The sequence below is a fragment of the Patiria miniata genome, unplaced genomic scaffold, assembly GCF_015706575.1.
Source record: "Patiria miniata isolate m_02_andy unplaced genomic scaffold, ASM1570657v1 HiC_scaffold_25, whole genome shotgun sequence".
Lineage (NCBI taxonomy): Eukaryota > Metazoa > Echinodermata > Asteroidea > Valvatida > Asterinidae > Patiria > Patiria miniata.
This window is the reverse complement of record NW_024037064.1, coordinates 9,005,608-9,019,639: the sequence shown is the minus strand read 5'-3', so window position 1 is coordinate 9,019,639 and position 14,032 is coordinate 9,005,608. Positions and strand designations below refer to the sequence as shown.

The window sequence follows — 14,032 nt, the reverse complement described above, 5'->3', positions numbered from 1 at the left end:
CATGTACAACTTGTACATACGTGTAATTTCAATGGATGCTGGGGGGTATATGTTGAATTTAAATTAAGCATGTATAACTTGTGCATACGTGTAATTTCAATGGATGCTGGGGGGGGGGTATACGTTGAATTTAAATTAAGCATGTATAACTTGTGCATACGTGTAATTTCAATGGATGCTGGGGGGGGGGATACGTTGAATTTAAATTAAGCATGTATAACTTGTGCATACGTGTAATTTCAATGAATGCTGGGGGGTATACGTTGAATTTAAATTAAGCATGTATTACTTGTGCATACGTGTAATTTCAATGGATGCTGGGGGGGGTTTACGTTGAATTTAAATTAAGCATGTATAACTTGTGCATACGTGTAATTTCAATGGATGCTGGGGGGGGGTATACGTTGAATTTAAATTAAGCATGTATAACTTGTGCATGCGTGTAATTTCAATGGATGTTGGGGGGGGGGGATACGTTGAATTTAAATTAAGCATGTATAACTTGTGCATACGTGTAATTTCAATGAATGCTGGGGGGGGATACGTTGAATTTAAATTAAGCATGTATAACTTGTGCATACGTGTAATTTCAATGGATGAATACTAATTTAAGAATCAAGGCAATTAAATAATGGAATATAAAACTGATCTGCTTGGGTCAAACAGTTGAATGATTGTCAGATCGTCCCATTTCTTTGGTTTCTTTCTTGCAATGCTTCCAATTATTAATGTATAATTAATGTAACGCGTTGATCTAAATTGCACAAAACGAACAAAGTGCTGTTGCGCAGAAGGCGTAGGTCAGATCAACCAGTCTGTGTAATGGATTCCAATGCAATGCTAAATATAGAGTTACATTAAACATGGATATGAGATTTTGAGAATTTATTGTAGATTCTGAGTAAAAGGTGTAGTATTTGGTGCTGTCATATCTAGGCCTACAGCTAGCTGTTCCCACAAAAATGAAAGTTAATTCAAAAGAACAAATAATATTTTGGTTTTGATCAATTCTGTAGAACATTTTGAAGTTGGACAATCACAAATAACATGCAATTAATTGGAGATGAAACTGAAAAAAAATTATTTAAAAGAAATTGAGTTCAACCTAACTCATTCAAAGATGGTTAGCTTTCAAGATAATTTTTTTTTTTTCAATTTGTTTTTTGGAAAAGATGAAAATAAAAGTAACTAAATTCCATTCGCTATTTTCATGACTCTGGAGCATTGGGTTGAACCATTCCACATGCACTCAAAAAGTAAATATAGATTTATGGTTAAAATTCATTAGACTATAATGATAATTACCTATGTGTGACTAAATGAGGTTAAAAGTTCAAATAGTCACTCCTACATATGTATGATGATATTTGGAATGATTTACTAAAAAGAACAAATATATAAGATTAAGTTGCATGTACATGTGGTTTTTGTAATGGTTACATGTAATGTAATGATTTTGACATTTGTTCCTCTTGTATTAAAAACAAACTACATAATTGAAATTAAGGAGAAAATGTACTGAAAATGTATTGAAAAAGTCAAATAGAATTTGTAAAGAATTTAAACCTTCCTGTCAGCTAATATAATAATATGCGGGTTATGTCACCAAGTGTTAGATTTAAAATATTTATTTAACTAAAACAAAACAATTGCAGTTTATGTACCAAAAGTATGGTTATAAATTTACATGTATTAGCAAATACCTCTATAAGGACTTTTTAGCTTAATCCATACTGACTTGCCCTTTTCGCAATGTAAAATTTAGCATTTTTTTTGGTGTAAAGTTTTTTCACCTGGTAGCGGTACAGTTTTAATTTATTGACTGAAACAAATCATTTAGTTAACCGTATATTTGTATTTCTTTAAATATATCTTTGCGTTTGTTTCTCCTAACATGTATTTAAGAAAATGTAAGTGTAATTTTGTCGTACTTACTATTTATTGTGCATAAAATACTGGAAATTAATAAATTACATTATAAATTTGGTTTTAAAATGGCATTGTGTGCCCCTGGCCATTTTTAAATTTTTTTTTCCTGCTATTGTTATTCAAATGAGGTAAAGGGCATTTGCATATATATTTTGCATCCCCAGCCATTTCCTTGATTTTTTTCTGCTATTGTTATTCAAATGAGGTAAAGGGTCATTTGCATATATTTTTTTGATTGCGCAATCTAACCTTTAAATATAAGTTCCGAGAACAAATTTTCGAAGAAGCATTTGGCCTGGTGGTCCAGCTCGCTGACCGCCAGGCCGGGGGCCCCGGATCAAATCCCAGCCGGGGCCCCGGGAGGAAAAATAAATTTTGGTCTCTGTAATGGTGAATTTAAAAATAAATATATAAAATAGTAGCATGGAGCAGGGTTGAACCGCGTACCTTCTGCATGCCAGCTCTCTCTTTTTCCGCTCTGCCATGGCACTTTCTTGAAAAATTATCCGGTTTTCGTAATTAAAACCCTTAGGTCTTTGGACTTAGAAAATTTTTCAGCTCTGGCCAGAATTTCAGAAATCAAGGGGTACCCCTTGAAATTTTTTCAGATCTGAGGGTCTGAGGCTCGGATGAAATTTTGAGCTAGAGGGGTAGGCTTTGGGACTCTGGGCTGTTGGGCAAACTGCTGAGAGGGAAATGGACTTCTAGCTGAGGACTTAAGAATTTTGGAGTTGGTGACTATTTGGCTGGACTTTATTGAGACTAGGAATTGGTGGGTCTAGGAATAGTTGGGCACATTACTGAGAGGGAACTGGACTATCAGCTGAGGACTGGATGATATTTGGACTTGGAGCTTTTTGGGGATGGGTATGGTGGGTCTAGGAGCTGGTGGGCATTGGAACTGTTAATACTTTGAGCTGTTGGAGCTCATGGATGTTTAAGTTTTTGGGACTTGTTACTGAAGTTGGTCAGCTGGACCAAAGTTTTAGTGAAGTGAAGAGAATGATCTGTTGAGACCTGTTGAGAGTTTAAAGACTGCTCTGATATTTAGACAAGACCTTGTAGGCTAAGGCTGAACTGGGGGTTTGGAGCAATTTCGCAGTTGATAGAACCATCTACACAGGAACCCATGAAGACAGCAGGCTGCTGGGATGCTGGTTTTGGTCACACGTCTTCTTAGTAAGAGGGTCTTGCTACATCCTGGTTGAAAGGCCTTCCTCACTGAACCATGCAGATCTTGCATGTTGCACGAGTACATTCCAGGTCTTTAGTGATTTGCATGTGTTTGATGGTACATTTGTTTATCTCTTAGCACGAGGGTCTTATTGCAACCTGGTTGAAGGGCCTTCCACAATTGTGCATAGAGTATGCTGCAGGAATAGGTTTCCATGCTTCAGTGATTAACTTATGAACGTATCTCGCACTATTTGTTTTTAGATGTCACATGGTAGTCTGGTGCCGGTGATGATTTTAAGTTGTTTAGGGAATTTTTCTAAACGGTGGATCGAGATTGAAACATCGATAACTGAGAATAAAGGCGGCATATTATGTTTTGTAGCAGTATGAGGTTATACGACGCATGGGTTAGGCTAAGTAAAAAAAAAACTTGTTTCTCGTCCCCATCCGCTTCCTTTTTGGAGGCGGCCTGGATTTTTTAATTATTTTTTATTTTTGAAAAATGCAGTAAAAAATACAGAAAAATTCCATAAATTCATCGGAAAATATATACTTGCGAAATATGTTCATTGTAGACCGATACAACTGTAAATGACACTGTAAATATGTTCAGTTCTCTTGTCCAACTTGTCTTTCATTTTAAAAGTGTCTCTGAACAGTGGAAACACTAACGGTTGCAGGAAATTTTGAAATGGCGGCCATCTTGAAAAAATAAAAAATAAAAAGGCCCTTTTCCTCTTTTTTTTTTTAAAACCCGGATGAGAAACACGTTTTTTTTTTTATTCGGCCTTAGTTGATTGCGTTGTGCTAAACTGCTACAGATGGGCTGTCCTGAATATTAACCGCATATTCGAACCGCTTTTTGTCGTTGAAAATATACGAAAACAAAAACTATGCACGTACATTTACTTGTACACAAACAACTGTGATGTTATTTCATTGTAATGTTTTGCGCTTTATTGTCAGGTGCCACTTTTTAGCCACTTTTCTCTCAACGGTAAGTTGTTTGCCAACCACCAACTGTTGCCCATTGGTTTATATTCTTTTAGCAGGTTAAAGGGAATGTACATGTACATCATTGGCTATTGCTGTAATTTTCAGAAATGAACTATTTGAGGGGTTAGTATAATAGATACAAATATTGTAACACTGCCATGTTTGAAGTTTTGTGTTCGAAAATGCTGGAAAAACCAAGAAAAACGAAAAAAGTAGTCTGGTTCCCTGACTCCACTAAGGATGAAATGTATTAATTTATAGATGCCGGAAAATTGTAAGGTAAGGGAACCAGTGTAGCTGGCCTGCACCCGTTCATGAACATGTTACCAATTTAGCAAACAAAATTTGGACTGAAAAAAAGGTAAATTTGAAGCAGAAGTTGAAAAATAGTTCGGTTTTTCCAATGGTGGTCGGCCGACCACTGTTGGAAATTTTTCGATGTTTGCAAATGTTGTATATTCCCTTTAAAGACCTTGACAGTTGTAAAAAACTTACTGCAAAACTTTCCATATTGATCGCTGCATGCAAATTTTAAATGGCACTCTTTACAATGTACATGTGCAAATGCATGTATACAAATGGACGCGGAAAGCGCAAAATCTTAGACAAACAAAATTTAACATACAAAATTCCGTAGAGTTGTCTAAGGGGTGTGGCTAACTCTCATGTTTGCGATAGAACAATTTGGGGAGGATGAAAAAAATACTGAATGAATTTTCAGACAATGCTGTTTTTATCCTTAAAAATATTTTTTTATTGGAAAAAAATTTGTTGACAAAACACTAATGAATAGATGTTATAGAAAGTCAAACTACATTTTTTGTTTGAATGTTTTGAACTGAACTAGTCTTAATGAAGACTGGCAAAACAAATCCAAAACTTAAAAAATGTAAAAAAACATAATAAAATCATGCCCGCTCTGAAGTTTTTTTTTTGGTTTTTTTTTATGCATTTTACATGCATACATTTTTAGATCTGCCCAGACCCATCCGATTAAACTAGAACAAATCAGTTCTGTTATTAAACTGCTGAAAATGACAAATTTGTTTTCCTCAAAAGTTCATAAAAGAAAGTAAAAATGGACAGCTAAAAATTGACATGTTTTGTTTTGTTGTTCACTTTGCACTGAACAGCTGAATAATATTTTCCCAATAAATTTACAAAACTAGCAGCAGCGTAGCCAGCGTTCTCATCATGGGGGGGGGGGGGGGGTTCAAGTTCGGGGGGGGAGTTACATCGCATCCGTGCTAAAAGGTAAACAGGTTTTTTTACCAGTCACCTGTAAACTTTAGAGACATACAATTAGCAAAAAAGTGGAAAGTCAAAATTTTAGAATACTTTATACAGTTTCAATGTCGTAAGTCTGAAGCAAACTATACGAAATCAACTGATTCGAGGAAAAGTGGGATGCCGGGGGGGGGGGGGGGGGGAGGGGAGAAGAGTTGGACAAGACATGGATTTTTCTAAGGTACGGCACTTTATAGCAGACATTATTTGACAATGCATTGTGCTCTTCATGGCCGCACAATTAAAAACGTTCGCTTGACATAAAAAGGGTCATTCTTAAAAAAAAAGGCCCCTCTTGAAAAAGGGACTAGCAAATTTCCAGTGGGGGGGGGGGGGGGGAAACTGGCGGAGGGGAGGCCACAATTTTGGGGGAAGGATCCCCCCCCCCCCCCCCCCACTCTTGGCTACACTGCTGCTTACAGTTATAGATTCAAAGCATGTGGGCGGGGCGCCGGGGCTTAATAAATCGGTGAACCCAAGAACCAAAGGAAATGGTGTGTCAAGGATGCATTGTGTCCATAATTGCTGTCAAACAGTTTGCAGAACGTGTCACTGATGTGTCACTTTTCTTCTAAAAACTGAAAAAGATGTAGACCTGTCCAAAATGTTGCCCAAAGTGGTATGCATGCGGTTAGCCCCCCAAAAAATAAAAATGTGGTCTCTGGTCAGACCAAAGTTCCTGAATTGACGCGGCGACGCGGTTTGTTTGTTTTTTTTTTTGCTTGTTTTTTTTCTTCAAGCTTGGATTGTACAGACAAGGTGGGGTACTATTTTGCTTTTTTGGTGTCCTCATGTTCACTGGTGTCCTCCATAATTTGCCTTGGTGCTCTCGATCATTTGCCTTGGTGCAATTTCCCATTCCGTGGTGCTCTTTGGTTAAAAAAAAAAAAATGAGGTGCGGCAATGGAGGGCGCTGTTGGAGCTACTGCGGAACATTTTGGAAAAAAAAAAATTGATGCGCATGATTAAAATCGACGCGCGCGCTGACCAGAGACCGACTTATTTTGGGGGGGGGCCTTAATTCACTATTTTGACGAGGGGTTGTTTTGGTAAAGATGAAGTTATTCCACTTTTAACAATGACACATCTCTCCCATGGGTCATGGGTTCCATCTTACACTAGGACCTACTCTTGACTGAATGAGGGCGCTAAACAACACCAGTTTGCAATGAATCCATGGTTATTGCTGTACATTTACATATTGCCACAATTCAAATATGACATGTTCACAATATCTAATAAAGTAACAGTAATGTGGTGCTTAAGTTATACATGTATAGCACTTTATATCAACGATTTCAAAGAGTTTCACAAGTATTACCCCTATTCATTGGGCCATGAAACCAGTTTTTATAGGTACCCTTTACACTCTAGGGTGGAGAGAGGCAATTGTAGTAAAGTGTCTTGCCCAAGAACACAAGCACCAAGTTCCTGTCAGGGATTGAACCCATGTACATGTATGTACGTTGGCCCGTGAGTCCAACAGCGTAACCACTGGACCACAGCACCCCACATGTTGGCCAAGATTTAAGCTGCTCTGCTACTTTAACAATGTGTTTGTATTCAGAAAGTGACGTTGATATGGCGCCTTCGTTCACTCAAAAATATGGTCCGTTGAAAGGTATATAAATGTGCAATCACACGTACCATATTGCAGGCACTGCAAACGGATGGTCTGAAAATGACAGGAAATCCACAAAACTTGAAAGTCAAGAGGGCAAGAGTTCAGAGTTGCACGACAACTGGAGCATCATCGTCTGGCATAGCATCAAAGTCCCACCTGAATCTCTTAGTCAGGCTGTCCTTGAATCGCCGACCTTTGACCTTGAGAGGCTGGCCAACCTCCGCCCCTTGCAGGTTTGCGAAAAATTCCCGCAGGGTGGTGGTCAGGAAATTGTCCTTGGAGACGATGTCGATGAAGAAGTCAGCAGGGACCTCCTTGAGCTGGAAGTGGAGGGAAGTGATGAAGCTAGCGTAGAGCTCCTGGTGAGCCATGAGGGACTCCTCAGAGGCACATAGGATGTGGACCAGTCGCTTCCATTGCTCAAAGCCGTCGTAGACCTGTCCAACGAGGAAACAGACAAAGGCAAACTGGATCTCCCCAAGGATACCGCTGGGGTGGTCTGGGTAATGTGTCCTCAGCATGCTCTCCAGGGTGTAACTCAGGTCCATGGAGTACTTGGTGATCTCAGCAGCAGAAGCTCCCACTGGATAGTTCCTATCAGGGATGGGACTGAACCGGATCTCTGTCCCTGGCTCATTGTGCATCCTGGGTAGCAGATCCTCGGCACTGGTATTTGCACCCTCAGGGTGTTCCAGACGCCGGCTTTCTGCTAACTCAGCTCTCTGGGCTGATGTCCGGGTTTTGTCATCGGCAATCAACTGCGGCGCTGAAAAGATCTTCCCACACGATGGCATCAAGTCTTTGACCAAGGCTTCCGTGATGTGGCTAGTTAGTGACACCCACTTCTTCAAGCTTTCATAAGGGTAGGATCCTAGGAATGGATCAAACTCTCTCAGACGTCCCCGATACTCTGCCTCCTCACCGTCTTCCAAGAAGTGCTCCACTGCATCCTCGTCTCGTTTGCTCCAGCTCAGTACCATCACCTCCTGCCGCTTGAAGCAGTGAAAGAACCCCATGCGAGGGGCGGTACTGCGCTCCCTGACGTTCACAGCGCTGTAGTACACAAAGTGCACTCCCGGTGGGATCATCTTGACTCCCTTGAAGTTCTCCGCGGTGTTCCATGTGTTGTAGTCGATGCCGAATTCTGTGCCAGGGGGGACGTTGAGAAAGAGAAGGGTGGCTCCTTCCTCAAAAAGCTTCCTGGCTGTGTCTTGATCCATTGGAACAGAGGAGGATTCTGCCATGTTGAAGCTTTTCAAAATATCTGTTATAACAAAACATAACAAAACAACACAAAATCAAAATTTGCAGATAATGATTAGTTTTTGGTATTGGCTATTTGGCTGGCGCCAGTTTTCTCTCAGTACACATTATTTTCACAGGGGCTTTACATCTGTATGTCATATCAAACATTTTATCTGTTATTGACTTACACCTTGAGGAAAACCAGAGAGCCCAGAGAAAAACCTTGTGGCACAGGAGAGAACCAATGCACAACTCTACTCACATATGGTCCGCAGCCGGGAATTGAACCAGGGCCACAGTGGTGAGAGGTGACCGCCTTACGCACTAGCTACCCATGCCACTTAATTATATTAGCCAATCAGACAATGCTATTCAATGCCGGGCCAAATAATTTTTTAACTTATTTTTCACCAAACTGACACAGCCGAACTGAAGAACTTGGGGCCGTATCATATTAGTCCGACGCCTCATACATACACATGTAGGTCCGACAGCTCATACATGTAAGTCCGACACCTCATAAGTCCGACGTTGGAAAAATGAGGCGTTTAATTTGTCAAACTTACCAGGGGTCGGAGCTATGAGGAGTCGGACCCATGAGGCGTCAGACTTATAAGGCATCGGACCTATGAGGTGTCGGACTTATGTGCCTTTATTTGGTTAGGGGATGCGATTTTGTCGGACTTATAAGGCGTCAGACCTATGAGGCGTTGGACTTATAAGGCGTCAGACCTATGAGGTGTCGGACTTATGTGCCTTTATTTGGTTAGGGGATGCGATTTTGTCGGACTTATAAGGCGTCGGACCTATGAGGCGTTGGACTTATAAGACGTCAGACCTATGAGGTGTCGGACTTATGTGCCTTTATTTGGTTAGGGGATGCGATTTTGTCGGACTTATAAGGCGTCGGACCTACATGTATGAGGCGTTGGACTTATGAGCGCACCCCAAGAGTTTGTGTTATGTGTTTAAATCATTGAGAGCTGTTTATTTCCCAGATATTTCTTGTTTTAACAGCTACTGTAATCATAACTTACATGTATGGTGGGGTCAGAAATACTTGAAAGAGGCCTCAGATCATGTCTTGCTTAGCTTGAGTAACTCCAGCTCTAATGCCTATCGCATTAGAGCTGGAGTTACTCAAGCTATGTCTTGCTATGCCCTACTATCTAATTTAAAACAATTTGCTTGATCAAAAAGTTTAAACAGCTGTGATAGTGAACAGTTCCCGCATTTTCCTCATCACAGCTGGGGGGTTGGTGTTGGGCCCTCATGCACGAGTATACAAGTAGGCGTATGTACACCATATACATGTAAATTACAAGACATAGAATTTCCATCTTCTGTTTAGTGAACCAGTGGCATATAGTGGGTAGTGTGCCCGCCTTGCAAGCACGCCACTCAAGTTTGAGTCCAAACCTTGCCGTTGTTTTTGGAACTTTAATTTTTGCACCCAAAAAGTAAGACTTGTCTTCGTTTATTCGTTTATTGTTTTAACGGTACGGGATAGCCACACCAGGCATTTTTACAGAAGCAAACAGATGCAGATATGCAGAATCAAATCCTACTTTTCTTAGCAGATTATATCATTTTCTTTTTCTGATTCATTGCTCTGGACTCATCTGGAGGCTTTTTTTAAGGGAAAAGAAAGTTCAAAATTGCATTATACATCATAGGCTACATGAACAAATGTACATGATGTACATGTAGGTCAGTGCATGTATGTACAGTCGAATACATTTATAACAAGGTCCTTGGGACTTTACGAATTACCTTGTATTAATAGTAATGGAAAACAAAGGAAAACAAAGAAAAACAAGACTTGGGACCTAAAATTTTGCTTGTTATAGGCAGTATCTTGTAATAATGCTCTTCTTATCAGGGTTTGACTGTACATGCAGGGGGACATGTAGGCGTACATATAGATCTTGTTAATTTTCCAATCTCATGAAGTCACAACGGCTATGTAAGCGCTGAACTAGACAAAGATTCATCATGATCACTGCGCATGTTCAGTGCCGTGCCAGTACAATTACAAGTCGGGGACGTGACCGGTTCACCATTAAATACGTATACACATGTATCACTGCCTTGCTCTTGGCTTGGGCTTGGTTACTTGATTAGAGTATACATGTACGGTACATGTATAGGCCTACATCATACATGTATGTCAGTCAACTTCCAGAACTGTAAAGTTTTCTACAAACCTAACAGAAAGACAATTGAAGTTGCTGTGGCAGAAATTCTCAATTTATTTTCCGACCTCCAAACTCTCCTGTCACAAAATGTTTGGCCTCAATATTCACAACACGCCCCTATTACAGTCGTTTTCCTAGTTCCGGATTTTTCCTAGTTCCGGATAGCTTTAAATAAAAACCTACTTGTTTTGGATTAGTTTCCAATAATTTTTTTTTGACGATGTGCATTTTGAAAAGAAAAATGTAATTTTGGCCAGATTTCCGACTCGCACTGCGACATGTTTGGACGATTTGTAAAAAATTGCGGGATCTGCAAATGGACGATAAATTTTCTCCTCGGTACATGTATATCACTTGTAGCATGTAATTTCGAATATTTTGTTCATACACACTACAGTCGTACAAACTCTTCCATCTAAAGTTTGTTGAATCAAAATAAGTTGTAAAGTCTCTCATTTTTGAAAATTCATGCACCAACGAATGACCGTATGCTTTTGCCTAGTTCCGGATAGCGCGTGCACTTTCGACCCAACTACACGCGCGTTAATCGATTTTGTGTGACGTAGGCCTATTCTGTGCTTGGTCAAAGAATTTCGGTCCGTGCATGAGTTCGAGCCATTGCGCTGCAGACAAAAGTTTCAAAATCATTTACATTTTTTCTCTTTTTAAAATTTGCTGGAATTCTCTTGAATGAACTACATGTAGGCCTAGGCCTATTTTTGGAAAATGAAATAATACTTTATCAGAAAATATGCTTGAATTGGTTGGTTCTAGCTAAAGAAAAATTGATTTTCTCTCGTGATTTTTTTTATCGCGTGAAGTAGTTTTGATCGATTCGGAACTGATTGAACCGATCTGGAACAAGGAAAAGTGACATTGGTATTTTTGTCGTCGTAAAATCAAAAGAAAAAGAGCTTAAATTTTTTGGTCTCTCCATCACTCAAGGTAAACTTTTTCATCAATGTCGCTTGAATTCGTGGAGTAGTTGAGCCGAAAGCAGCCGTTCAATGATATTTGCTATCTGGATGCTGGAACTACATGTATGTAGGAAACCGTTAGGACTACATCATGTATTTAAAGTTTTAGTCATGTTACTGTTTATCTTGATCATGATGTGGCTACGTCCTAGCAGTCTAGGGTGGGTTGAAATTCCTAAAATGTCAATTAAAAATGTGCAATTAGGGCCTACCAGAATTTCGTTCACCAGATTGTTAGATGTCGATTGAAGATGAAGCGTTCACAAAACTTATTTAACGAAATGGGTGCAGTAGGCCTACCCACTTGCTACAAAACTTCAAAAAATTAACAAGAGTGGTGTGGCTTCGGTTTTTTTGTATTTGAGAAACATACTTCAATGTTATCTTGGTAGGCCTAGATCTGTACCTTAAAATGTTGAACAGCCTATACCACATGGATAACGAACAAACTACGGCGATCGTAAAGTGTTGGGCCCCTGTTTTGTTTTGATCAAATTGAAGTCAAAAATATTTTTTATAGCTCAAAAATCAACTTTTCAATCAAAAGCAGACTTTTCTCAATTCTATTAAATGACACCCGTTTTGCAATTTTGAACAGATTCTTGGGGTAGAAATCACGATTTTTCTGCGCGGTTTGTGCCTTGCGATTCAGCGCGCCGTGATCGCCATCTTTATTTCGGGTCGCGTGTTGTCGCCGCGCTGTCACCGTCATTTTACCGCCAAATTTCCCTCAAAAACAAAACCACGAAAACCCTGCCCTCTAGTCCTCTACTTAGCCCCACTAGTGTGGCCGTCGGTATGCTGCGCTGAACCCAAGGCCACACACCGTGGTCTGCGCACTACTGAGGACGTTTTCATAATTTCAACAGCGAATTTCTTACATATGGTTGTATTCTACGATGTCCCAACTTTCACTTCTGGGATGCTTGGGTGTAATGATGTTCAATTTTCCAAGATATTCTTGAATCTTTCTGGAGCCCATATGCACTCGTGAAACGTCTGGTGATGGCAGCCATTTTGAATGTGACAAGAGATGACCTCAAGCTGTGACGTCGCGTTTATGCAAATTGCTTGTCAAGCGAGGGCGCGAGTTGCAAATGCGACGGCTGTTTCCTGTGCCGTAGATCCTGAATAGAGATCAGTGCACGTGGCCCCCAGACGATAAATGCATGGTACAGGAAACAGCCGTCGCATTTGCAACTCGCGCCCTCGCTCGACAAGCAATTTGCATAAACGCGACGTCACAGCTTGAGGTCATCTCTTGTCACATTCAAAATGGCTGCCATCACCAAACGTTTCACGAGTGCATATGGGCTCCAGAAAGATTCAAGAATATCTTGGAAAATTGAACATCATTACACCCACGCATCGCAGAAGTGAAAGTTGGGACATCGTAGAATATAACCATATGTAAGAAATTCGCTGTTGAAATTATGAAAACGTCCTCAGTAGTGCGCAGACCACGGTGTGTGGCCTTGGGTTCAGCGCAGCATACCGACGGCCACACTAGTGGGGCTAGTCCTCTACTATGAATAGCCTACCTGTTTATTGAGGATGTCACCAACTAGTTTGGTATGGTAGGTCCAATGGAACCGGGCCCTACACTTCACGATCGCCCAAACTACTTCACGAATGACACTGACAATCAATTTGACACTGACACTCCCCAGTGACAGACTTTGTCAATCATGTACAAAGACATTGACATGAATGATTTCGATGGAAACTTGCACGATTCAGGAATTGGACCGCCCTCAATTGTTCAAACCGCCCTCTAGAGTTCATAGAGAAACAACTACGAAAACGCGCAGAAATGGTTGCACGGATTGTAAACATAAAAACAAAACCAACATCTTAATGAAATGTAATAACTGCCTTGGTTCTCAGAGCAGTATTTCGGGTTATCTTGGAGCATCCCATGGAGTTCTCTTAGAGCGGCCCTGGCTGGGGTTCTTTTAGACATTAAAGGCACACTCTTGGAAAAAATGGGCTATTTATTCTTTATGATGTGACTTGCAGTTTTGCCTATTTCAATTGAGCGTGATCGGCCGACTGATAAGGTTTACGCACAAAACCCTCGGCCATGTGAGGAGTTGCATAGAAGCTGCCCGAAAGTTGCGACAGTGTGCTCGTAATGGATCGCAGGTGGTTCTCTTTACTGCAACCCACCACACGTACTGCACTGTTAATGTTATATAGGGGTTCTCAGATCATCCCAGGAGGATCTCTACTCTTAAAGTATCCCAGGTCTCTAAGAGTGTTCAGCAGACCCTCTTGAGCATCCAAGAAGCAAGCACATACATGTATTGTGCGCACCTAACTACAGCTTACATCCTATGCAGTCAGAACTACGTACTATCATCGACTAGAACCCAGTACCCTGTGCAATCTTTCTATTGGAATGTTGCTGGGGCGGGTGCTATAAGAGAACCCTAGGGCGCTCTATCCGGTTGTTAGTGTGACGTCACCTCCAGCACTTTTTCTGCACGATTGGAACCGGAAGTTAACGCAGCTCGAGCGTCAGTTGCAGCCAATGGGCGCTAGTAATCAGTGTGCGCACGTGTATGACGTTTTAACTAACGAACCGGATATTAAAGTGA

The 14,032-nt window shown here is 40.6% G+C and overlaps 1 protein-coding gene across 2 annotated transcripts; it reads right to left on the bottom strand.

Annotated features, from left to right (window-relative positions):
* Nucleotides 1–6,400: 6,400 nt before the first annotated feature.
* Nucleotides 6,401–13,207, bottom strand: LOC119733228 (protein AAR2 homolog). 2 transcript variants are annotated; one of them, XM_038206814.1, is made up of 2 exons: nucleotides 12,974–13,207; nucleotides 6,401–8,276 (listed from the first exon to the last, which is right to left on the bottom strand). In XM_038206814.1, exon 2 carries the CDS (start codon nucleotides 8,254–8,256, stop codon nucleotides 7,114–7,116), a length of 1,143 nt encoding a protein of 380 aa, XP_038062742.1. In that variant the 5' UTR covers nucleotides 8,257–8,276; nucleotides 12,974–13,207; the 3' UTR covers nucleotides 6,401–7,113. The 2 variants fall into 2 exon arrangements, with proteins under 2 accessions (XP_038062742.1, XP_038062741.1); XM_038206813.1 differs by lacking the exon at nucleotides 12,974–13,207 and adding an exon at nucleotides 11,839–11,919.
* Nucleotides 13,208–14,032: the final 825 nt, after the last annotated feature.